Genomic DNA, 26722 nt, shown 5'->3' on the forward strand with positions numbered 1-26722 from the left:
AGAAGGAATGTTATCTTTTAAGGAGTTGTCTTGTTGGTGCTAGGAGAATGTTGCTGTTTATGGTTGAGCAGGTATGCCTGCTGATGGAGAGGTTTGGTGGATGCGTAACGCAGATACACAGTGCACCGTAGAGGGGAGAGAGGAGGCCAAAGGGCAGAGAAAATTTTTTATGTTTACGTTTTTCTTGTCTTGCCATAAAATATGAATTTTCACACTAGTTAATGTATTTCAGTAGTTATTAACCAGTGGGTGCTTGTTAAGTGCATGCCTGAGGAAAGAGAGGGGGGTTCTTTTACAAGGAACAGATCTGCTGGGGAGAATCCAGGGCACGAATGTTACTTCTGCTGCAGGGCCACCAGCCACACGTGCTGCAGTCCCTCACGATTCCGGGAGCTGCAAAGCTGGAGTCCCCACACGTGCAGCCCGTAGATGAGATTCTACGGGTTGCCGGCCGTCTTTTCATTGTCTTCACGTGTTTTTTGGGAGAGACGTACCCACTTGTTCTTTCATCGGTCAACAAATATTTAATGAGCACCTACTATGACCAGTCATTGTGCTACAGATAAAAATCAAACATGGTCTCTGCTTTTACTGAGCTTCATTACTGTGTGAATATTCATGTCCCTCCTAACTTAAAGGCTTATATCTTGTGTGTGGATAACTAGTCTAATCCATGTACTAAAGAAGTAATACAGTGTGCGTTGGTTCAGCTGTTTGACTTTTAAAGATACACACATATATATGAGAGTTCAAGGTTGATGGAAATTGCTCAGTGAACCTACACTAACATTAATGTCCCGATTTATGCAAATGGGTAACATCACCTGTCCTGTGGACATGGTTGGATATACACCAGTTCTTCACAGAGAGAAACTGGGAGAAAGGGGCACCAGCCCCATTTCAACTTGAAAGACTTACAGCTCTTCCTTTTATTGGTCATGATCTTTGTAGACACTTTTCTAGTTGATTGCTAGATCACTTTCTGTATTAGATATTTTAAAAGTACATTTGTAAATGCACATGTTTATTTCTACGATGGTAAGAATGCTTTGTATACTTATATATATCCTCAGCACAGTAACAAGAAGCTACAGATGCTGGAGGTGAAGAGGTTTACCTGAGTTTATGTGGAAAATCGGGGTCAGAACTTGCAACTAGATCTCCCAACTTAATTAAAACAATTTGCTTCCGGTTGCTATAAATCAATGTAATTGCAATGTATGGCAGAAGTGGTATAGAAGAAGGATGCCATTTCTAGGGAAGCACTGCCATTCTGCCTGCTACTCATACTGTCTTCTCTTTAACTCCAACAGGGAGGTACCTCCTTCCAAACCCGGTGGCGGGGCAGGCCTGGGCAACCTCTGCAGAGACGTCCAACCTCGTGCGCATGCGCAGCCAGGTCCTGGGCCAGTCGGCGCCCTTGCTCACGGCCAGCCCGGTGAGTGTCCTCGGACTCTGTCTGCGGTGGGTTGGGTTTGCTCCATCTCACCACCAGCCTAGGGACTGTTGTGAGTTTATTGTTCTAGGTATGAAGTTAAAGCTACCATTAACGTTAAGCACAGATTTGGCAACGTGAAATTCCTTGCTTTCAGCTTGGTAATTTTCTCCAAGTCCCCCCAACCTAAGTTGGAATATTTCTGTAAACTTAATGCTGTCTCAACTTTTCCCTCAAAAGGAATGAAAATGTTTCTAAGCTTTTTTTTTTTTAACTTCTTATTTGAAAATAATTTCAACCTTAAAGGAATTTGCAAGAATAAGACAAATACGTACAACTCCAGTTGATCGTTTGCCTGGGTTCAAGTATTAACCTCCTGCCCTATTTGCTGTACTGTTTGCTTTCTGTGTGTGTGTGTGTGTATACATACATATATATGTATGTATACACACATATAATTTTTTTGAACTCTTTGAGAGTAGGTTATCTATATCATGGCCTTTTGTTATCACAGTTATCAACTTCATTAAATTTATGCATGAAAGAAGTCTTTTATCTACTCTGCCATCTGTATTTTATTTTTATCATTTGGCCCAGTAATGTCCCTTATAGTATTTTTCCTCCTCCAGTAGAGGATCCAGTCTAGGGTCACGGATGCCATTTAATTATCCTCTACTCTGGAACCGCTCCACAGCGTTTCTTTGCCTTTTATGACATCGTCATTTTTGAAGACTATGCAACACTGCCACCTTATTTTTTAATGGACTATTTCTCATATTACAGTGTCTGGTATGTCTGATGTTTTCTCATGGTGGGCTGCGGGTGTTGCATTCCAGGCCAGAATGTGACATTGGTGATGTCGTGTCCTTTCAGGTCATGCCATGGGCAGGTGCATGATGTCCATCTGCCCTTCATTACGATGCGAATTTTTTTCACCCAGTCAAGGGGTTGGCCGGTTTCTCCACTGTAGTTAGAACTTTTCTCTTACAATCGATAAGCCTTTGGGGGTGGGGGAGATGCTTTGAGGCCATGCAAACATGTTTCTCCTCATCAAAAATTTCCTTTAGATTTCATATTCATTGGTGATTCTTGCCTGGGTCCTTCTTTTCTAGAATCATTGAAAATGGTCATTATTCCATCTCCAGCACTCTCTCCACATCTACAAGTTGGCACATGGCATAAATATTTGTGCATTTGTTAGCAGCATGGACTCCTGCATTCCTATTTTTAAAAAAAGTAATGTAGACTTTTATTTTTAACCATGATGCTTACTAGAATTTTGTTTTCCAGTGGGCCCATTACTTTTCAGCTTTAACCTTTGGCAGAGCCTAGAAGTCTATACAGGTTACTTTTTTTTTTTTTTTTTAATAAATTTATTTATTTAATTTATTTTTGGCTGTGTTGGGTCTTCGTTGCTGTATGCAGGCTTTCTCTAGTTGCGGCGAGCCGGGGCTACTCTTTGTTGCAGTGTGCGGGCTTCTCCTTGCAGTGGCTTCTCTTGTTGCAGAGCACAGGCTCTAGGCAGCCTTCAGTAGTTGTGGAACGCGGGCTCAGTAGTCGTGGCTCGCAGGCTCTAGAGCACAGGCTCAGTAGCTGTGGCGCTCGGGCTTAGTTGCTCCGTGGCACGTGGGATCTTCCCGGACCAGGGCTCGAACCCGTGTCCCCTGCATTGGCAGGCGGATTCTTAACCACTGCGCCACCAGGGAAGCCCCTATACAGGTTACTTTTGCATCGGTGGTAGGGTTGTATGGTAATGGAATAGATTTTTAAATGTCTTTTACTGATGATGATACAAATAATATATGTCAGTGCATTATGGTGCCTTATAATTTTATGCATTGGTAGTAAATTATGTGGGATATTTGGGAATCATTCAATATTATAGAGAGATTTGATTTAGGTCTAACCTCTAATCCTGCTTTTGTCATTAAGTAGCTGTATAAACTTGAGCAGTTGCTTAGTTTCTCAGATTTTATCAGCTCATCTGCAAACTGCAAGATCAAAAGACCTATTCCAGTCTCTGGAATTCAACTTTGGAATTCCCTGTTTCTAGTTTCAGAATTATAAAGATTCTGAATATACTGAGTAATTATCCCTAAAAAAGTTTCTTTGAGGATATTTTATGACTTCAAAATTAACTATGATCTTTAAACTAAAATTTATCTTCTCCTTCCCATGAAAATTTTGGGACTTATTTTTAAAGGTACAGTTAAAGTGATGCATTTTAGCATTTTCCTCCATCCCATCCCCAGGTTCAAAGTTACTTTTTCTCCTTGGGAAATTTTATTAAAAGCTTATTTTACTGTAAGCATTTACTTTTTAAGGAAAGAGGAAAATTCCTCACAATCAGTGATTTTTTTTTTTAAACAGAAGTGCTTTGGGGGCCACTGCAATGTTATTCTTAACACGTAAATAGTAATCCTGTATGTTTATTGCCAGGTAAATCATTCTAATTAAAACAACATTGTTACAAAGTAAGGTACCTAATACTGGTAGTTATGTACTCAGACATAGAAACTGATTGATTCATTGATAAAACACATGTCAGGTGACCTAAGATTTTTGGGAATATGATACAAAAACAAGGAGAACTACTAATAGAAAACATGAGAGTACCCCCTAAAATCGGTCCAGTGACATCAAAGAGTCACTTAACTTACCAGCTTATTTACCGTGTGAGTTTTTATAGCGTTTAGGAGAAAAACTAGAGAAAATGCTAAAATACCGTAGAGAGCAAACTTAAAATAGTACCTGGCACCTAACAAGTCTCAAATGTTAGCAATATTAATACTTCTGTTATTAACATATTATGGGTAAGCTTGGGCACAGAAGCCAGACTGTGACTAACCATTTACTACTAGACAGTGAAGGTTTAAAGTGTAACCCTCATCATATCTTTACTTCAGAGGTTTCCTTACTTCCTAATTGCAGTCTAAAGAAAACTTGTTTGCGGGCTGTTTGACCATGTCTTCTGTCCCCAGCCTTCTGTCGTAACATGAGCAGCTGCAGCTGTAGGAGAGCTGCCAGGCACAGCACAGTCTTGATTTCCTCATTGTTCGGCAGCAATCTGCTCAGGTTTCTCTGCCACATCACTTATTTCAATATGTCACTCAGTACACTTTCATGACTTTGCCTGCTTTTGGTACCCTTTGCAGAACCATTCAAGTTAATCTATGTTTCTTGGATTGGATTACATCTAAATTATCCCTGCCGATTACAACTAACAGATTTGACAGAGAATGGTGCTGAAGGGTGTTAATGTACACCGATTAGAACTTTTTCTTTTTCTTCCTGCACCCCCGCCCCCCACTTTTTCTTGTCTTCTAAATAAGTGTGATGTTTCTGGAGCTGCATTGTATGGTAGAACATGCTTCACTCTAATCTTCTCCCCGGCCACTATCCTAATCCTTGTTGCCCCCATCTTAGAGCTGTAAGTTGACCTTCCTCCTGACTCTTCTTAGCATTTATCAAGGTCCACCTTTGTTTTAGTTCTTTGTGTTTATGCCTAATATCCCCATGCTAGACTACAAGCTCCTTGAGGGCAGAATTCCTGTCTGATCTGACGTTCTACTCCTCGCTGTTCCTAACACAACACCTTATATGTAGGAGGCATTCAGTAAATAATGTTGACGGAACGGATAATCATTAGTGAAAAGTGACAGATTGCTTTACTTGCAAGGCGAGAGTGATGATGTGATTCTGTATGCTGTAATGGACCATCTAATAAGACCATCCACCTAAAGCCCTTATGGTTTTGCTCTCCAGTGTGCATCTTACAATCGTGATTAGCCTCCAAGCCCATGTAGTGGGCTGAATCCCGTTTAGTTCTGTATCAGCTGCTCAAAAAATACAGTGACAGAATTCTGAAGAAATTATCAGTGTCCACCTTCAAGGAAATTTCCTTAACCTGCTTGTAAGCAGTCTTGCAGCCACACTGGTTTAAGTATTTTGTTGATTATTTGAAGAGGGAAGTATGTGTTCAAGTGTGGAAAAATGGGTAAAATTAGAATCAAGGTGGTTTATGTCCAAAGGACAAGATTACACTTCATAGCACAGTTTTACGTTCAGCACAGCAACAGAACATGTCAGAAAAGTATAGACCGTCCACCTGAGTGGTAGTCATATGTTAGGAAGATATAAATGAAGGCCCGTGGTTGGGGAGGTATGAATTTCAGTAAATGCATGACCTATTGTGATTTAAATGCCATAGGCAAGCTTCAAAGTAATGCTAACTACCTTCTCAAGGAGGAGATTAATTCCTAGGAGGAAGTATCTAGTTTTCCTTGGCAATGGTAAATGGAGTTGTATTCTGTCTCCCAGACACACTGGGCATTTCTGATAAATGACACATTGCCAATTCATCCTAAGTAGCCTGGTAGCTGGCAGAATACATGCTCAGCCAGTGTCCGCCTGCTGGGACACCAGCGGGGGGTGCTGATGAAGTGTCAGATGTATACTTTGTGTACATTAATCTGAAGAGGGGAAAACTCATTTCCCCATTTGCTTCCTCCATCTTTCTGTCCCTCCCCACACACATGGGTAGTTTATCAAAGAAGTCATAGTCGTCAAAAGCAGGGGATTTATATAGATGCTGCTTTCTGGCGAGAAAGATGGAAATTTCAGGAGGCAAAACAGGACCAGGGGTAACTTATTTTTCCATAGGAAAATAAGGTTGTAAGCCTTGATGATTAAAGTTTAGAAATGGTATATATGGCCATTATAAGAAATATTCACTTCTTTTGTACTTTGGAGTAATAGATGGATGGCAGAAGCGCAGTGAAAATTGGTTTCCAGTATTTTTCTCCAGTTTTCTGTTTGATTTGAATCATGAGCCTCATCTGTTTTGATTTTTGTGGACATCCCTGCCACATTCTTTCTTATTGAGGGCTTCCTTCACCATCCTGTTTGAAAGTCTTTCCCACACTGCATGCCACACACCCCATTTCACCCACTTTTCTCAATAGCTTTGTCTCCTTCCAATACACCGCATAATTTGCTTGTTATATATCTCCTATTATTCTGATGAAAAATTCTTGAGAGCAGAGATATTTTTTTCTGTTTTTCCAGCTATTTCCCTGGGAGGTAGAACAGTGCTTGGCACATAGTAGGTGCTCAGTAAAGGCTTGTTGAATGTGTAAGTGAATATATTTCCTTTCCGTACCTTTTAAGTGCCCTAGAACAGACTCTTGTTTATTTTTTTGTTTTTAATCTGTATTTCACCTTTTAGATTTTTATTATTTAGCCTAATCAAGATGTTCTTCAAGCCAAAGAGCAGTTAACTTTGGAAACTATGTTCAGGAATTAAACTGTAATTATTCAGTTGGACAATGAGAATGAGGGGGAAAAAGCAGAGTGTTTAAGAGATCACCTCCAGTTTCTACAACTTATTAGCTGTGTGAGCCTCAGTTTGTTCATCTGTGAAGTGGGGCTAATGGTTGTAGCCACCTCATAAGTTTATTGTGAGGAATAAATGAGCAAACTCTTGTGCACTACTTTGCACAAGAAGTGCTGACGTCGGTGTTCCTGGGATTGGTAGAAAAATTGTTTCTTGGGGGTTGTCAGCTAGGCTTAGCTGGAGTGGTATTCTCAGAAGGGAGGAAATCAGATCTTTGATTTGAGTAGAAGTTTAACCTTTTGTCCTTAGCTTTTTACATGATGGTGGACCACCTGGTAGTTTCTTTCTCACTTTCACTCTGAATTCACCAACCCAACGAACTGAAAGTTATTTTTCTAGAGCAGTTAACTATTTTGAAGGGGGGAAGTGCTTTCAGATATTGTTTTTCAATTTTTAATATTAGGTTAAGTGGTATAATTTTATGTTTCATCAGTGGCCCTCTTTTGACATTGTATCCATTTCTTGTAATGGAAAAATTATGTTTCATGATGTACTATAAATATTAAAACCAAACTATTTAAACTGTAATATATTCAAAGAGCCTTGATGAATATTCATCTTTTCCATTTGCAAAAGTGCATGATGAAGAGTAAGGGAAAATTCACTAAATGTATGCAAAAGTGCATTTTCCCTTTTTAATTCATGCAGAATGTACCGACATAATGTCAGCATTTATTTAGGGTGCAGACTTTATTTGCAGTCATTTAATATTATATCAATACTTCATTAGCCTTATAGCTCAAAAACAAAAACCTGTGCCGAAGTCCAATTAGTTAACTCTGAGTGAGTGAGTGTTACATATTGATGTAGGAACAATTTGAATGTCCTTGGATAAATTGCATAACAAAAGCTGTAGGATACAACTGTGAATTAGCTTTTCTCCTTAGCCATCATGGCTCAATTTAAAGGCTGCATAATACTCCAATGAATGGATTTCTCACAATTTATTACACTATTTCCCCTTTTAGATTATTTCCAAGTTTTTCCTATTGAAAATAATGGTAATGAGCAGGCTTTTAATAAGTCTGTGTTCACCTCTGACTGGTTCTTCAGGGTAGATTCTCGGAGGGGATTACTGTGACAAAGGATATGAGCATTATATAGGTTTTCCATACTCTTGCTAAATTGTTTCTAGGAATACTGTACAAATGTGTGCTTCCATATACTGAGAAATCACATCTCACTACACTCTGGCCAGCAATCAGTATTCCAAACTGCCACCCCCACCGACCCAAAAACCAAGTTTGCTGGTTTGTTAGGTGAAAAACAATTACTCTTGTTTTTAATGTAGTTTTTATTTTTAGTGAAGTTGATATGGGTTTTAGACATGTCAAACTCTTACAGCAAAGCCCCCAGATAAAGCAAATATGAAATTAGGGTTATCTATGCTTTCTCCTATAACTTCTTCCTTCCATTCCCTAAATCAGCTTACCATACCAACTATTGGTAACCTGTATTGCTCTTGGGATGTGAGAACTGCTGAGTATGATTACAGTGTATGTAGCTGAAGGCATTATTCCACAGATCAGAACTTTTTTCATCTGGAAAGTAGTAATCTCAATAGTGAAATAGTGCCTTCAGCTGTGGACATTATAATCAAAGTCTCAGGAGTGCTTGTATTCCAGGAATAATACATCTAGTTATTACCCTCTGAGCTAGGTTCTACTGATAGTAAAGGGATGAATTTTCATAACTCAGGGCTGAAATAGCAGTAGGGACCCCTGAGCAGATTATTATAGGTCAGGCCCATCCACAGGGTAGCAGCTGGTTTAGTGGGAGTCTGTTAATCAAAACTCAGCTTAAAAATGTTCTGTAAAATCCTTGCTATAATCCAACCACTGCTTCTGGGAAAAGGAACTCTAAATGTGCATCCTTACTCTACATGTGCTTGGGTGCCATGAGAAGAATTAGCAGAAAACAGGTGAAGTGCATTGTGATTCCAACTATGAATGAGTGAAGAACTACTACTTATTTGGGGAGGTGGGGAGAGTTTTTTTCTAAGATGGAATTCCACCCAGAAGTAGTTGCTTAAAACTTTCAGTCCCAGTTTTCTCTTCTTTACATTTTGCAGAGGTTAAAAAAATGTTCATTACCATATGTATGTGTTGTCCTTCCTGGGAAGGACGGGGTGCCTGCGGCTGTCTGTGTGGGTGTGCCTGGACAGACTGGGCAAGTGTGGGCTTCTTGTTACCAAAGGCATTTGAGAGTCAGTGAGATGAATGGCATCCATAAATATTCTGTGGGTTTACAGAGTGGAAATGCAGGCTCACTTTTAATTGCTTACCATCATAGAGGGGAGCAAAACAGATTTATAATAGCAATACTGTGTGTGTGTGTGTGTGTGTGTGTGTGTGTGTGTGTGTGTGTGTGAGTGTGTGTGAAAGAGGGAGAGAGAGAGAAATTAGGTTTCACTTACTACCCACCTACCCACTGGTATACCTATTAATATTTCGGACCTGGCCAACCTGTTTACCAAGCGTTACGAAATGATCCAGAGAGTGGAGAGTGCTGGCACTTCAGCTGTCTTATCCTCCCTGTATCTTTAGCACCAAGGGCAGTGCCTGGTATGTACTGTTTTGTACTTAGGTAATGGTGGTTTATTAAGAAATGTTGTGGAGGTCCTTTTTTTTGGCCACACTGAGCGGCTTGCAGGATCTCAGTTCCCCGACCAGGGATTGAACTCGGGCCACGGCAGTGAAAGCCCAGAATTCTAAGCTCTAGGCCAGCAGGGAAGTCTCTCGAGGCGGTCTTAATTCCAAGTTTTGATAGTTTCTGGAGCCCAGGCTAGTTGAACGGTTGGGCTGTCAAGGATTTGATCGGGTTGTGTGTCTGGGGACATGGCGGAGATAAAGGTGATGAAGCAGTCACAGCTGTCATCATGGAATTGTCCCTGGGTGTGCCGCTAGGGTGGACTCCTGGTGTGACACAGCTTGTCCTTTCTGGTGTCCTTTTGCCCCCGTGGTAAACTTACAGCACTTGCCTATTTGCTATCTTAATGTGTCAAAAGAATTCTGCAGTTCCGAAACCAAGAAACCCGTAGTAATTAGACAGTGGTTTGTGGGAGGGAAGGTATTGGGATGTAACATTTCCTTTCTTGGGAGAAATGAAAAATTATTATTTAACCACCAATTATTTAACCAGGAAATTCCTGGTTATTGTGGCTCTGGGAAAGCTAACATACTTCAGTGTCTTTCTTACCTTATTTTTCTAGAATACTTGGGTGTTTAGTTAAGAATGAGCAGTATTGGTAATTATACTTATTCTTTGTTCATTGGTACCCACAGTATCAATCTGTGGTACTGGATTCTGAATCAGTGTATTCTTCATTATGCTCATTAAGCAGTTAATTGATTATTAATGGAGTCCCTATTATACAGCTGGTGTTAAAACCTATATGGAAAAGATGTCACACATGCTCTTGCTTTTTAAGGAACTTCCAAGATAGTTGAAATAAGGCTTCTGAGAAATTAGAGAGCGAAGTAGAAGATGATTACGGGCTGCATAGTTTGCAGTGTATTCCTAGACTTAGAGGAATGATATGGGCTGCAGGTTCTGGAAGGTTTTGGTTGGGCAAACTTCAACGCATAGTGGAATTATGTCCATCGTGGAATGGGGTGGGGCGTGGTAGATAAAGTGAACAATGTGACTTGGACAGTGATGTTTCTTCTTCACATGATGTTTCTAGAATAGTCAGGGAGGCAAAGGACCACATGAAGACCTGGAAGCTCATGGGTATAAGTGATAGAATGATTTCTGACTTAATTTGAACCCTAGAAGATCACCAGGATTGCCACCATCTATCTTTTAGTGAGAAGAATGTCTGCATGAGGCAGATGGGGAGCCTTCAAAGACCCCATCAAATGATGCCTTTTTACTTAGGAAGTCTCTCAGGTAGAAAGCCTCTAACCTTCAGGTATTTTAGCCATAAGGAAATAAGTCTTTATATTTGTTAGATTCATTGACTAGATGTTAATAATGGCTCAAGGGATTATGAGATCTTTTCTTTGTGATTTGACACTGCTATTTTCTCTTTTTTAAGAGTAGAACCATGTGGCAGGTCCACCGTAGCTATCTGTGATATACTAAATACTTTGTTTTATTGTTCATGGCACATCCACCTTCATTTAAAGAAAACACTTAAAGAACGGGTGCTGAGTAGCAGAGAGCATTTTTACAAATGTATGAAAAGGCATAAAGCTCTCACTTAAGTTTTGGTAATCCTCACCTCATAGTAGGACTGATAGTCATTCTAAGCCCTATTTCTTCTTCAAGTTGGCTTCCTTAGAGCCCTAATTTCTGTTTCTTCTTTCTTTTACTTGTTTTTCTTTGTCTCTCTACCTTCCTATCCAAGATGATCCACCACTAAAACTTGAATTGTTCTCCTGATGGTGTATATCCTAACCATCTAAGAATCCTAGATACTACATTACTGTTTGCACTGTAGAATTCTGCATTCACTAAGTAATAACTGGGCTTCAGTATGCCATAGATGTATATATCCTCAAGAAAACAGGGGTATACATTTATCATTTTTTTTGCAAGAATGGATGCTTCTTCTAGAACTCCTGTGAAATCTCTTCACTGCATGAGACCTATTTGTTTTTCTTTCATTATAGATGCCCCCGCCCCTGCTTAGCTTATATAGGTGCTCAGTTAAGTATGTTTCTTTCCTTGCTTGTTTGTATAAGTGTAAGTCATTTGCTCTTTTTTTTTTTTTTTTTCTTTTTTGGTTCCTAGACACAAGCAGTGATAAGTTTTAGCCTGATAAATAATAAGAACCAGTCATAACATTTTGTCCCCCTTTTTACATAGCTCTGATCAAAATGTTGTTAAGAAATGTCTGTGTTTTCCCCATTTGCTGGAACATCCGTCCCCTTGACAGATTCACTTGATGGAGAGTTGAGGGGTTTCTCATCTTCAAGTGCTTCTGAAGTTCGGCAAAATAACTTGGGCAGTAGTGAACCACCTACCATTCCCCAAAGGACATTAGATTCCTAGTCTAATGTCCTACCTTGTTCTGGAAAGAAAACACCTCTCTATGCACCTTCCTTCTTTCTTCCTGGCCAGTACCTGTCTGTATTTTAGCATGTGCACTTCCTCTTCCAGGAAGCCTTCCCTGATGTCTCTCCCCATCCTCATGCCTTTGAATTGTGCATGTCTGAACCAAAGCATTTATCACATAAAACCGTAAGGGTTTCTCTGCTTGCCTTCTCCCGCTCCCCTCCTCATCTCCAAATGGTCTGGTTGCCTAAAGAGCCCAGGGAAATGGTCTGTAGCTGGTGAAGATGTGAGCCTAAATATTTCATTGGATGGGCTTTTAGAAATGACACTAGGTGAAATATCATGGGTTTATATTAGGTCGCGTCCATAGGACCTCTCTACATTTTAATTGACCTTTGAGAGCCTTGCTTCTGAAAATGAATCCTGAAACTGGAGAATTTTATGGATGGAACAGACCTTGGGTCAGCCCTTTCCCCTTGCCTGGATAGACAGTGCACTTCAGTGGCCTTTATCTAAATTGTGATCATTTTTTACAAGCACTTGACTTAGAATTTAATTACTATAGGCAGTTTAGAGTTTTGTTTAAGAATGTGGGCTCCAGAGCCAGGCTGCCTGGATTGGCATCTGGGCTTTACCACTTAGTAGATATGTGACCTTGGCCAAGGAATGCAACCTTTCTGTGCCTCTGAAAAATGGGAATATTAGTGGTACCTATCTTATGTGGTTGTTGCTGGAATCAAGTGAGATGATACATGTTAAGGCACATGGAACACATAGGAAGAACACAGTAACGTTAACTGTTATCATCTTGTCCAAGAGCAGAAAGCTGCTGTGTTTATTAAACCAGGGAATTTGAGTTTCATTAAACGCATATCTGAAGTTTATGGTTTAAGGAATTGATGATGCTGGCCTCATAAAGGTAAGTTTCTCTGATTGTTTTCAGATAATTGCAGGTCTACTATGTTTTCTGCAGGGTAATTTGTAAGGCATGAAGCTTGTCTGAAATTAAAAGTTATGGGGAAAGGATAATGTGGTGTTTTCAACATGAAGTACACTTTTAGGGATGAAGTCACTAAACAATAAAAAAGCAACCAGAAAAAAAGAAACCCCAACTCCTTTCCTTTCATTCCTCTCATCGGATTACACAAAGGCTTCATGAGTCTTCTTATTGTATCAAATATAATTTGCTTCCTTTCGGATTGGCATTTTGTGTACCATGTATCACAGTGCCTGTATAGTTGGACCTTTAGGATACTAACATCAATTTTACTGAAAATGTTACTAAGTAAATCTTGCCATCATTTATTTGTCATTGCCAAATTTAGCTATTGTTTGTCCAGGTGTAACAAAGTTAGAGGATACCTATTGGATCTCTAATATTTTTGCTGGCTCACACCAGTAAAACATTTTGAGTATGCATCCCCTAATGTGTGAATATATTTTAAAATGATTTACATGTAGTTAGAGGAGGGTATTCAAAAATATTTTAACAGACCTGTGCATCTCCACTAGGAAACCATTAAAGAGAACATTTACTTTAGGGTTTTGCCAGGTGTTAACCATTTAGCTGCCTCATAAAGAGGTCCAGGGTGTCCTGGGGTAGGTGATGGGAGAGGTGGAATGTACTCAGAGTGCTTGAGGCAATGGCTATTTGACAACCTGTAAGGAAGTATTTTAGCCACCAGAACTGGTGCATATCAGCTGACTGTCAGCCTGAATACTAACTTATGTACGTACTAAAACCAACAAAAAAGGCGGAGACCTAGAAAATGGAAACTGGTATTCTAATTTTTTCCTAAACCCCATTTGGTTATATTGTGTACCCCCTGGGGTGCCCATATTCCAGTTTGTAGATCCTTGGAATAAACTATAAGGTCTCTCCTCTAAGCCTGCCAGAGTAGAGTTTTATTGATTAAAAAGAGTTTTGAATATTCAGTGAGGTTGCCTTTTCTTTTTTGGAAAGGTTTTTTATATTTTACTTATAAATGGAAGGAATAGCAGTTCTTTGCTACACATGTCATTAACTGCCACTAAATTGACACAAATGTTAACAGTTATTGTGAGAACTGTTTCAAAGCTAATTATGTTAATTAGAATGTAACATACCAGTAATTGCATGTATTCAAACATTATACCATCATTTTTTGTGTTTTCTCCTCCAGATGTAAGATATTCATTTATTTGTTGTTTGAAAAGCTACAGAATTACAGCTAGGATAACAAATAATTGTCAGCAAATAAAATTCATTCTTTAGAAATATGCTTTAATTGGTTAGCTATGTAAAAGACAGAAACAAATGTTAACATGTTAAGCATATAAATTAGAAACATTGCTTATGAAATCCTTAGTTTTGGGCTTTTCATTTAAATAAGGCTTCTTATTGCAATTAATATTATAGCTTTGTTTATGACCCTTAAAAATATATTCCCTTTCGGCATTTCTTGGAGTTCTAATTTAGCTTTCTTATACATGTTAGATGATTTGCAATTTAGATTTTAATTTGATTTTCATTCTTTAAAATGCCATTTTTCTTGTATTTCATTTTTATTTAAAGCATGATTCTGTCTGTATTCATGGAAGTTAGGCATAAACAAACTCCTAGAAAAATCAAGCTTTTAAGTGAACTGAGAACATAAAACATTTTAATAGGAGTTTCAATAGGAGTAACTAAATAAGTATTTGAGAGCCCAACCAAAGAATTATGGCTCTTTGCAAACAAACTTTATGGGACATGGTGTTCCTAATTTACCCTCTGTTACAGTTCTTTAAAAATAGTGTTTCTATTTGTTGATTTTAAATCCTCACCACTTCTTATGTATGTAGAGTGTTAAATATGCCTCTGCCTGATGATTTGGGGGCCATATTGTTTGAAGACAGAGTTTTGTTCTCTATAGTTTCTTTTAGAGTTTTGAGTATATTTTTTTCTATTGAGGGTGAGTGCCCATCTTTTAATTTGAGTATGTTTAGGGTTTTTTTTTTCCCAACTGTGACACACAGAAATCAGCCCAGCTCTTTTAGTGCCATGACCTTAATTCTCTAGGACTTGCAATATACCTTTCTCAATTAAGTGGACTCATGGTCTGACTCCAGAGTGATGTGCTCAGAAGGGCAGAGCATTTCTTCTTAACCCCTTTTACCGCAATCACTGCGTAATTCTGCTGGCAGGTGTTGTGTGCTGCCTATTTTTCTGCTAAGATTTTTGTTCCGCATTTGTGGGGCTCCCATCATCCTTAGCACACAGGCCCTTTGCCTTGCTTTATTTGCTAACTGTTTTTCGAAACATAACAGGTGATGAAAGTGACTGGCATGTTTGGGCTTGGGAAACTTAGGACTGAATTCTAGGACTGACATTTCTTGGCTCAGTAGTTTTGGACAGTGGTCACTTAACCTTGTTGAGCCCTGGTATCTTCATTAGTAAAACGGGAATGGTTAATGCTGACACCATTGTCATTAAGGTAAAGAACATAATGCATATCACAGGTAACTGCTAAGTATTAGGCATTCTTTGTGTGTTTCTCTCTTTCTGGACTCTCTATCCTGTAATTGGTCAATTTGTCTATTCCTGTGCCAGTATCACATTTTCTTAATTACTGTAACAAGTCTTATTAATAACTGGTCAAGAAAGCTCCCTTATTTCATTGTTCTTTGAGTATTGGCTATTTTGGGCATGTTTATCTTTTGTATAAAATCACTTGTGAAGTTCTGCAAGCTTATTAAGATTTTGATTAGAATTATGTTAAATCTAGAGCCCAATTTCGGAAATTGACATTTTTATGATGTTGAGTTTTACTATTCTATAGCATATAGTATATTGCTCCATTTACTTAGGACTTCCTTAATATTTTGAAATAAGGTTTTATTGTTTTCTATTGAAAGAATTTATATATCGTTTGTTAGATTTATTCTTAGGAATTTAAAATAACATCTTTTAAAAATAAACATATATACCTATTTGCTAATGTATGGAAATTGAATTGGCTCTTGTATATTAATTTTTAAATTCATCAACCTTGCTAATTCTTACTGACTCTTACTCATCTTTAGATTTGGGGGAATGGGAGTTTTTTGTAGACAATGTAGACAGTGATGATTTGCAAATAATTATAGCCTTCTTCCTTTTCCAATCTTTATAGCTTTTCTTTCTTTTTTTAAAATCGTACTTCATTTACCATAACTTCTAGCATTATGTTGAATAAAGTGGTGATGCCTTATATTATGTTGTTCTTAAACGTAAAGAGAATATTTTGAACATTTCATATTATTCTGCATCCAGCTTACTAGTATTTTTGTTAGGGTTTTGCCATCTGTGCTTATAAATGGTATTAGCTTGTAGTTTTCCTTTCTTGTATTGCATTTGTTAGGTTATAGTAGCTCAACAAAATGAATAGGAATGTATCAGTCACTCCTACAGTACTACAATAATGCTGCATGATAAAGCACAATTCCTCAGTTGCAGTCATCAGTAATATTTATTTCTTCCTGTGGGTCTGTGGGTTGGCTTGGGGTGGCTGCTTTGGGCCACGGATCTGTGAGTTGGCTTGGCTTCCATCCAGTCTGCAGGTCTGAGTCATGTACTCTTTGTGTCTTACTCTGGGGCCCAGGGTGAAGAGCAGCATTTACCTGGGGTGTGGTTGTCCCATGGTGGAGGTTGGAAAGTCCTATAAGGGGGAGCTGAAACACTGACTGCTTCTTAAGGATCAGGCTTGGAACTGACCCAGTATCACTTCTGCCCATTGGCGAAAGCTGGATAGTTAAATCCAGCATCAGTGAGGTGGGGAGTGCGAGGGAAGGAGTATCTGCTAAACAATAATTTTACTACCACAGGAAAAGTTCCTTCCTTTTCTAATTTCTGGAAGAGTCTGTGTAAGAATGGATGGATCTCTTTCTTGGCTCTTCTGAATGTGGCCTGTAAAGTCATCTGCACCTGATAATTTCTTTGTGGGGACATTTTTGACCTAATTTTTTAATATTTACAAGAATATTCAGATTATTTCTTCTTGAGTCAGTTTGGTATTTTGTAATTTTGTGTGAATTTGTTTAACTAAACTAAGTTTGAAAATTATGTTCATTCTGTGTGGCATCTCCAGTTTTGACTCCTTTCCTGTTCTTAATGTTATTTAGTTGTGTTTTCTCCCCCTCGTTCTTTTTTTTTTTTCTTGATTAATTTTGCCAGAGGCTTGTCTATTTTATTAATTTTTATTGGCTTCTGGATTTCATGTCATGCTTAGAAAAGTATTTTTTCTTCTCAGATTTGAACACTAATATTTCATATTTTCTTATATCTTTATACATTAGTTTTTAATATTTAAATCTCTAATCTACTTGGAACTTATTTTTATTAAGGAGTAAAAGAGCAGTTCAGCTTATCATTCTTTTTTCCAAGTGGCTAGCCAGTTATTCCAACACTGTTACCAAACAACTTCTCTTTCCTTCAATCTCTAATACCACTTTTAGGATATATGAAATTCCTGAGTGTATTATGGGTCTATTCCTTGACTCTGTCCTATTCCTTTGATTTGTCTTCCTGTATTTATATCATATAATCTAACTCCTGTAGTTTTATGCTATTTCTAAAATCTAGTGGGCTGGTAGGGGAAGCTCATAACTCTTGCAGTTAAATTTATTTTCAGTTACATTTAAAATTGCCCCTTGCTTTAATGTTTTTATTATCTCTGGAAATAACTTCCTCATTTCTTTGAAAACCAGTGAGGGGGAAAAAAATCATCCCATGTGAAAACATTATTTTTATTTATTTATTTATTTTTAATTTTTGGCTGCGTTGGGTCTTCGTTGCAGCACACGGGCTTTCTCTAGTTGCGGCGAGCGGGGGCTACTCTTCGTTGCGGTGCACAGGCTTCTCATTGCGGTGGCCTCTCCCGTTGCGGAGCACGGGCTCTAGGCACGCGGGCTTCAGTAGTTGTGGCTCACGGGCTTAGTTGCTCCGCAGCATGTGGGATCTTCCCGGACCAGGGCTCAAACCCGTGTCCCCTGCATTGGCAGGTGGATTCTTAACCACTGCACCACCAGGGAAGTCCCCCTGTTGTGAAAACATTAAACATCTGCTACTTTTATAAAATCATAGTTGTTTTGGGTTGTCAGTGGTGGGGGGAGAACCGTTTCATATTTTGTCGGGGTTCCGTGTTCAGCCTCCTGGCCTGTGCACTGCACGGTGTCAGGGCACCACTCACCCCGGCTTTAATGTGGATTGTTTTCGCGGAGTTGTGCAACACATAACCCCGGACCTGGCTGCTCCCTGGAGCTGGACCCATGGATTGTTGCCGCCACCAGCCTGAGAAACTGCAGCTTGCTGATAGCGGGTCTGCAAGTTCTGTGGGGATGTTTTCAGAGACAGGAGGCCGGAGTATGCGATCTGGCACCCCCTCTCCATGTGGAGATTAGACTCCATTGCCAATCTCAGAGGCTGCTTCTTTGATTTCCCGAAGAGAGTGACCAAGCGTCCTTATAACTTGCAGCTGTGAAATCATAAATGCCACCAACTGCCACGCTAGCTCTAGAGATGTCCTCTGCTGTAGAAACTTTTTTTGGTGGCAGTGTCACAAGAGCCCACAAAAGATGTGAAAAGTTAACGACCCCACCACTTTGCTGGCATGAGCTCTTTTCCCATACTGCCTTTATTCTGAGTTATTCAGGGCATCCTCTGCCTTTTGTGCTGATGAGAAGGGTGTGCTCGAAAGGGGATGGGCACTGACAGCGCACAGGAACAATTCCTTTCATCCATGCGGCCTGACAACCCTTGGATTCCTCGTCCTGTTGCAGCAGGGAGAGGCTTGAACAGGATTGACTGGTCCCCACTCGTCTGGCATTTTAAACAAATCTCAATTTGATATGAAATTAGATGCAGCTGATGTTGCTGGTGGCAACAGTTCTCACTAAAGTTTGAAGCTTACAACCTGTCCCACAAGGCTAAAGGATGTGACAAACTCTCATCTGAATAATGACCATCATCTGAGTCTGTCAGTGCAGAAAGCTCTTCATTAAGAGGGAAAGATTGGGAATCTGATACCAGGGCAAATGAAACCACAGCTTTGATCAGGTAGCACTTTATTTAGCTTTCTATCCCAGGAATCTTAGATCCAGTCAATCAGTTGGGAAATTCGGGATTTGATAACTTCTGTGTTCTTTAATTTTAAAAAGTAAGGTTTATTTTTCTGTCATAGGATGGTAAATTCCCATAGGAAATTTAGAAAATGTTCTTAAAAGGTTGGGACAGAAGTCATGCATAATATACAAGCAATCTTAACATCGTTTCTCTAAACGTAGATTTTCTTTTTCTTTATGTGCATCTCAGTATCTTATGACAGCACATGTGTACTTTTCATTGCTCACATCTCTTGTTTCTTTCCAAGATGCCAGTCTTGGGCTGATTACCTGTCGGATTTTAAGTTCTCCCTCTGGCTTTCTTTCTGCTCATTTTCCTTGTCTGTGGTTCTTAACTCTGGCAGTGGAACTCTAGAGGTTTCTGTGTCTCAGAAGGTGCTAGCCCTCTGTCCTGGGTGCCACCTCTGGCCCATCTTTTATTCAGGTGATCCCTTCCAATTCTCCTCATTTCCTCGTGCCCACTTTTCCCCTCACAGAGGAATTTCCATTCTTAACTCTCGTGGGAATTGTGGAGCTGAAGCGGCTCTGTCTGGTTGGGCATTTCCTCCTTGCACGCCCTCTCCTCACACAAGCAGGGGACCTGTCCCTGAACGAGTGTGTCCCTCAGGCAGCTGCTTCCTCAAGACTTCCACTGCCCTTTCGTGTTGACTGCACTGCTGTCAGAGCCGATATCCTTACATGCCTCTAGATGGCAGTGTCTACCTCCCTCTGCCTTGAGGCTAGACTAGGAAAGAACAGTTGACTGGAGCCCCAAGGATGATGTTTAGAGTGTCACCCTCGTCTTTACGATCCCTGCCTCCCCTTGCCCTTTCTCCTGTGTCAAGTGCTTTTTCAGCTCTGCAGACAGTCATGAAGTGGGAACATCCAATACATGCTTATCCTGGGCTCATCAATGGTCTCCACCTCACGAAGCCAGAGACAGGAATCGAATTACTCAGTCATATTTTGTCGGTAATTTTGTCGTGAGGAGCACTGCTTCAAAATGTTGCCGGAGGTTTTCTGTTAGTAATTTTTCGAAGGAACACTCAGGAGGGCTGGTGGGTAGTGCTGCAAGCATGACGCAGGAACTAAAATGCTAGATGCTGGGCCCTGTTCTCCTAGTTCTCGGCAGGCCCTCTGGCTTGCGAAGCTCAATTTGTGTTTAAGCAACTCAGTTTGACATAACATCGAATATACAGCCCCAAATCAAATAAGTCATGTTTTCCTGGTTCAGAATACCTTAAAGATGAAGATCATGCAGAGTTGAAATCAAATTCAGGAGAGTGCTCAGCTCTTGTTAAAAATATGTATTATGGAGGAGATTAACCAAGATGGCGGAGTAGAAGGACGTGCTGTCACTCCCTCTTGCGAGAGCACCAGAATCACAACTGACTGCTGGACCATCATTGACAGGAAGACCCTGGACTTCACCAAGGAGGATACCCCACGTCCAAGGACAGAGGAGAAGCCACAGTGAGACGGTAGGAGGGGCGCAAGCAGAGTAAAATCAAACCCCGTAACTGCTGGGTGGGTGACTCACAGACTGGCGAACACTTATACCACAGAAGTCCACCCACTGGAGTAAAGGTTCTGAGCCCCACGTCAGGCTTCCCAACCTGGGGGTCAGGCAACGGGAGGAGGAATTCCTAGAGAATCAGACTTTGAAGCCTAGTGGGAATTGGATTGCAGGACTTTGACGGGTCTGGGGGAAACAGAGACCCCACTCTTGGAGGGCACACACAAAGTAATGTGTGCATCAGGACCCAGGGGAAGGAGCAGTGAGCCTGGGGGAGACTGAACCAGACCTACCTGCTGGTGTTGGGGGGTCTCCTGCAGAGGCGAGTGGTGGCTCTGTTTCACCGTGGGGATAAGGACACTGGCAGCAGAGGTTCTGGGAAGTTCTCCTTGGCGTGAGCCCTCCCAGAGTCTGCCATTAACCCCACCAAAGAGCACGGGTAGGCTCCAGTGTTGGGTTGCCTCAGGCAAAACAGCCAACAGGGAGGGAACCCAGCCCCACCCATCAACAGTCAAGTGGATTAAGGTTTTACTGAGCTCTGACCGCCACAGCAACAGGGAGGGAACCCAGCCCCACCCATCAACAGTCAAGTGGATTAAGGTTTTACTGAGCTCTGACCACCACAGCAACAGTCAGCTCTACCCACCACCAGAGCCTCCCATCAAGCCTCTTAGATAGCCTCAACCACCAGAGGGCAGACAACAGAAGCAAGAAAAACTATAATCCTGCAGCCTGTGGACCAAAAACCACAGTTACAGAAAGATAGAGAAGATGAAAAGGCAGAGGGCTATGTACCAGATGAAGGAACAAGAAAAAACCCCAGAAAAACAACTAAATGAAGTGGAGATAGGCAACCTTCCAGAAAAAGAATTCAGAATAATGATAGTGAAGATGATCCAGGACCTTGGAATAAGAATGGAGGCAAAGATTGAGAAGATGCAAGAAATGATTAACAAAGACCTAGAAGAATTAAAGAACAAACAAACAGAGATGACCAATACAATAACTGAAATGAAAACTACACTAGAAGGAATCAATAGCAGAATAACTGAGGCAGAAGAACGGATAAGTGACCTGGAAGACAGAATGATGGAATTCACTGCTGCGGAACAGACTAAAGAAAAAAGAATGAAAAGAAATGAAGACAGCCTAAGAGACCTCTGGGATAACATTAAATGCAACAACATTCGCATTATAGGGGTCCCAGAAGGAGAAGAGAGAGAGAAAGGACCAGAGAAAATATTTGAAGAGATTATAGTCGAAAACTTCCCTAACATGGGAAAGGAAATAGCCACCCAAGTCCAGGAAGCGCAGAGAGTCCCATACAGGATAAACCCAAGGAGAAACACGCCGAGACACATAGTAATCAAAGTGGCAAAAATTAAAGACAAAGAAAAATTATTGAAAGCAGCAAGGGAAAAACGACAAATAACATACAAGGGAACTCCCATAAGGTTAACAGCTGATTTCTCAGCAGAAACTCTGCAAGCCAGAAGGGAGTGGCATGATATACTTAAAGTGATGAAAGGGAAGAACCTACAACCAAGATTACTCTACCCGGCAAGGATCTCATTTAGATTTGATGGAGAAATCAAAAGCTTTACAGACAAGCAAAAGCTAAGAGAATTCAGCACCACCAAACCAGCTCTACAACAAATGCTAAAGGAACTTCTCTAAGTGGGAAACACAAGAGAAGAAAAGGACCTACAAAAACAAACACAAAACAATTAAGAAAATGGTCATAGGAACATACATATCGATAATTACCTTAAACGTGAATGGATTAAATGCCCCAACCAAAAGACATAGACTGGCTGAATGGATACAAAAACAAGACCCATATATATGCTGTCTACAAGAGACCCACTTTAGACCTAGGGACACATACAGACTGAAAGTGAGGGGATGGAAAAAGATATTCCATGCAAATGGAAATCAAAAGAAAGCTGGAGTAGCTATACTCATATCAGATAAAATAGACTTTAAATTAAAGAATGTTACAAGAGACAAGGAAGGACACTACATAATGATCCAGGGATCAATCCAAGAAGAAGATATAACAATTATAAATATATATGCACCCAACATAGGAGCACCTCAATACATAAGGCAACTGCTAACAGCTATAAAAGAGGAAATCGACAGTAACACAATAATAGTGGGGGACTTTAACACCTCACTTACACCAATGGACAGATCATCCAAAATGAAAATAAATAAGGAAACAGAAGCTTTAAATGACACAATAGACCAGATAGATTTAATTGATATATATCGGACATTCCATCCAAAAACAGCAGATTACACGTTCTTCTCAAGTGTGCACGGAACATTCTCCAAGATAGATCACATCTTGGGTCACAAATCAAGCCTCAGTAAATTTAAGAAAATTGAAATCATATCAAGCATCTTTTCTGACCACAACGCTATGAGATTAGAAATGAATTACAGGGAAAAAAACGTAAAAAGGACAAACACATGGAGGCTAAACAATACGTTACTAAATAACCAAGAGATCACTGAAGAAATCAAAGAGGAAATCAAAAAATACCTAGAGACAAATGACAATGAAAACACGACGACCCAAAACCTATGGGATGCAGCAAAAGCAGTTCTAAGAGGGAAGTTTATAGCTATACAAGCCTACCTAAAGAAACAAGAAAAAGCTCAAGTAAACAATCTAACCTTACACTTAAAGAAACTAGAGAAAGAAGAACAAACAAAACCCAAAGTTAGCAGAAGGAAAGAAATCATAAAGATCAGAGCAGAAATAAATGAAATAGAAACAAAGAAAACAATAGCAAAGATCAATAAAACTAAAAGTTGGTTCTTTGAGAAGATAAACAAAATTGATAAGCCATTAGCCAGACTCATCAAGAAAAAGAGGGAGAGGACTCAAATCAATAAAATCAGAAATGAAAAAGGAGAAGTTACAACAGACACTGCAGAAATACAAAGCATCCTAAGAGACTACTACAAGCAACTTTATGCCAATAAAATGGACAACCTGGAAGAAATGGACAAATTCTTAGAAAGGTATAACCTTCCAAGACTGAACCAGGAAGAAATAGAAAATATGAACAGACCAATCACAAGTAATGAAATTGAAACTGTGATTAAAAATCTTCCAACAAACAAAAGTCCAGGACCAGATGGCTTCACAGGTGAATTCTATCAAACATTTAGAGAAGAGCTAACACCCATCCTTCTCAAACTCTTCCAAAAAATTGCAGAGGAAGGAACACTCCCAAACTCATTCTATGAGGCCACCATCACCCTGATACCAAAACCAGACAAAGACACTACAAAAAAAGAAAATTACAGACCAATATCACTGATGAATATAGATGCAAAAATCCTCAACAAAATACTAGCAAACAGAATCCAACAATACATTAAAAGGATCATACACCACGATCAAGTGGGATTTATCCCAGGGATGCAAGGATTCTTCAATATACGCAAATCAATCAATGTGATACACCATATTAACAAATTGAAGAATAAAAACCATATGATCATCTCAATAGATGCAGAAAAAGCTTTTGACAAAATTCAACACCCATTTCTGATAAAAACTCTCCAGAAAGTGGGCATAGAGGGAACCTACCTCAACATAATAAAGGCCATATATGACAAACCCACAGCAAACATCATTCTCAATGGTGAAAAACTGAAAGCATTTCCTCTAAGATCAGGAACGAGACAAGGATGTCCACTCTCACCACTATTATTCAACATAGTTTTGGAAGTCCTAGCCACGGCAATCAGAGAAGAAAAAGAAATAAAAGGAATACAAATTGGAAAAGAAGAAGTAAAACTGTCACTGTTTGCGGATGACATGATACTATACATAGAGAATCCTAAAACTGCCACCAGAAAACTGCTAGAGCTAATTAATGAATATGGTAAAGTTGCAGGATACAAAATTAATGCACAGAAATCTCTTGCATTCCTATACACTAATGATGAAAAATCTGAAAGAGAAATTATGGAAACACTCCCATTTACCATTGCAACAAAAAGAATAAAATACCTAGGAATAAACCTACCTAGGGAGACAAAAGACCTGTATGCAGAAAACTATAAGACACTGATGAAAGAAATTAAAGATGATACCAACAGATGGAGAGATATACCATGTTCTTGGATTGGAAGAATCAACATTGTGAAAATGAGTATACTACCCAAAGCAATCTACAGATTCAATGCAATCCCTATCAAATTACCAATGGCATTTTTTACGGAGCTAGAACAAATCATCTTAAAATTTGTATGGAGACACAAAAGACCCCGAATAGGCAAAGCAGTCTTGAGGCAAAAAAATGGAGCTGGAGGAATCAGACTCCCTGACTTCAGACTATACTACAAAGCTACAGTAATCAAGACAATATGGTACTGGCACAAAAACAGAAACATAGATCAATGGAACAAGATAGAAAGCCCAGAGATAAACCCACGCACCTATGGTCAACTAATCTATGACAAAGGAGGCAAAGATATACAATGGAGAAAAGACAGTCTCTTCAATAAGTGGTGCTGGGAAAACTGGACAGCTACATGTAAAAGAATGAAATTAGAATACTCCCTAACACCATACACAAAAATAAACTCAAAATGGATTAGAGACCTAAATATAAGACTGGACACTATAAAACTCTTAGAGGAAAACATAGGAAGAACACTCTTTGACATAAATCACAGCAAGATCTTTTTTGATCCACCTCCTAGAGTAATGGAAATAAAAACAAAAATAAACAAATGGGACCTAATGAAACTTCAAAGCTTTTGCACAGCAAAGGAAACCATAAACAAGACGAAAAGACAACCCTCAGAATGGGAGAAAATATTTGCAAATGAATCAACGGACAAAGGATTAATCTCCAAAATATATAAACAGCTCATTCAGCTCAATATCAAAGAAACAAACACCCCAATCCAAAAATGGGCAGAAGACCTAAATAGACATTTCTCCAAAGAAGACATACAGACGGCCACGAAGCACATGAAAAGATGCTCAACATCACTAATTATTAGAGAAATGCAAATCAAAACTACAATGAGGTATCACCTCACTCCTGTTAGAATGGGCATCATCGGAAAATCTACAAACAACAAATGCTGGAGAGGGTGTGGTGAAAAGGGAACCCTCTTGCACTGTTGGTGGGAATGTAAATTGATACAGCCACTATGGAGAACAATATGGAGGTTCCTTAAAAAACTAAAAATAGAATTACCATATGACCCAGCAATCCCACTACTGGGCATATACCCAGAGAAAACCGTAATTCAAAAAGACACATGCACCCGAATGTTCATTGCAGCACTATTTACAATAGCCAGGTCATGGAAGCAACCTAAATGCCCATCAACAGACAAATGGATAAAGAAGATGTGGTACATATATACAATGGAATATTACTCAGCCATAAAAAGGAACGAAATTGAGTCATTTGTTGAGACGTGGATGGATCTAGAGACTGTCATACAGAGTGAAGTAAGTCAGAAAGAGAAAAACAAATATCGTATATTAATGCATGTATGCGGAACCTAGAAAAATGGTACAGATGAGCCAGTTTGCAGGGCAGAAGTTGAGACACAGATGTAGAGAATGGACATATGGACACCAAGGGGGGAAAACTGCGGTGGGGTGGGGATGGTGGTGTGCTGAATTGGGCGATTGGGATTGACATGTATACACTGATGTGTATAAAACTGATGCCTAATAAGAACCTGCAGTATAAAAAAACAAACAAAACAACTAATACTAAACTTTCATTGGGTTATTTGTATGGAAACATGTTAATATAAATGTTTCAGACATTACATGAAATTTCTAAAAATCTTAAAAAAAAAAAAAAAAAAAAAATGTATTATGTTGGAATGTTGGGCTGGTTGTCATTTTTTTAACCCGCCTGTCCCCGCTGTGAATTTCAGATTCTCAGGGGCCTGTGTCTCTGTGTCCTCTGTGGTTCTAGGTCAGGGCCAGCACATGCAAGGTGCTCCGGAATCCTCGCTTAGACTAACAGCATCCTCTCTGCCCTCCGTTTGGTCGTGGTACCTGAGCCTCTAGCATAACCCTTGTATCTCAGAATATTTAAACACGCATTCTCTCTGCCTTAACGTCTGTGTTCCGGTGGAATTGCATTCAGCTGTTATAAACGAAATCTCAAAACAGCTCAGCGAGAGCCTGCATTATATTGGATGTGGAGCCTGTGTCCCGGGTGAGCCTTTTCTCCGCTGCCGTGGAAATTGAACCCAGGCAAAAGAGATGAGC

The 26722-nt window shown here is 39.7% G+C and overlaps 1 protein-coding gene across 7 annotated transcripts in view; it reads left to right on the top strand.

Moving 5' to 3' along the window:
* MAST4 (microtubule associated serine/threonine kinase family member 4) overlaps nucleotides 1-26722 on the top strand; it is a 562265-nt gene that overhangs the window by 190902 nt on the left and 344641 nt on the right. For all 7 annotated transcript variants that reach the window (XM_059916517.1, XM_059916503.1, XM_059916508.1 and 4 more), the window contains exon 3: nucleotides 1314-1438. In XM_059916517.1, the coding sequence (XP_059772500.1) occupies nucleotides 1314-1438 (125 nt within the window). The remainder of the gene's footprint in view (nucleotides 1-1313; nucleotides 1439-26722) is intronic.

Source organism: Balaenoptera ricei, chromosome 3 (assembly GCF_028023285.1).
Source record: "Balaenoptera ricei isolate mBalRic1 chromosome 3, mBalRic1.hap2, whole genome shotgun sequence".
NCBI classification, from domain to species: domain Eukaryota; kingdom Metazoa; phylum Chordata; class Mammalia; order Artiodactyla; family Balaenopteridae; genus Balaenoptera; species Balaenoptera ricei.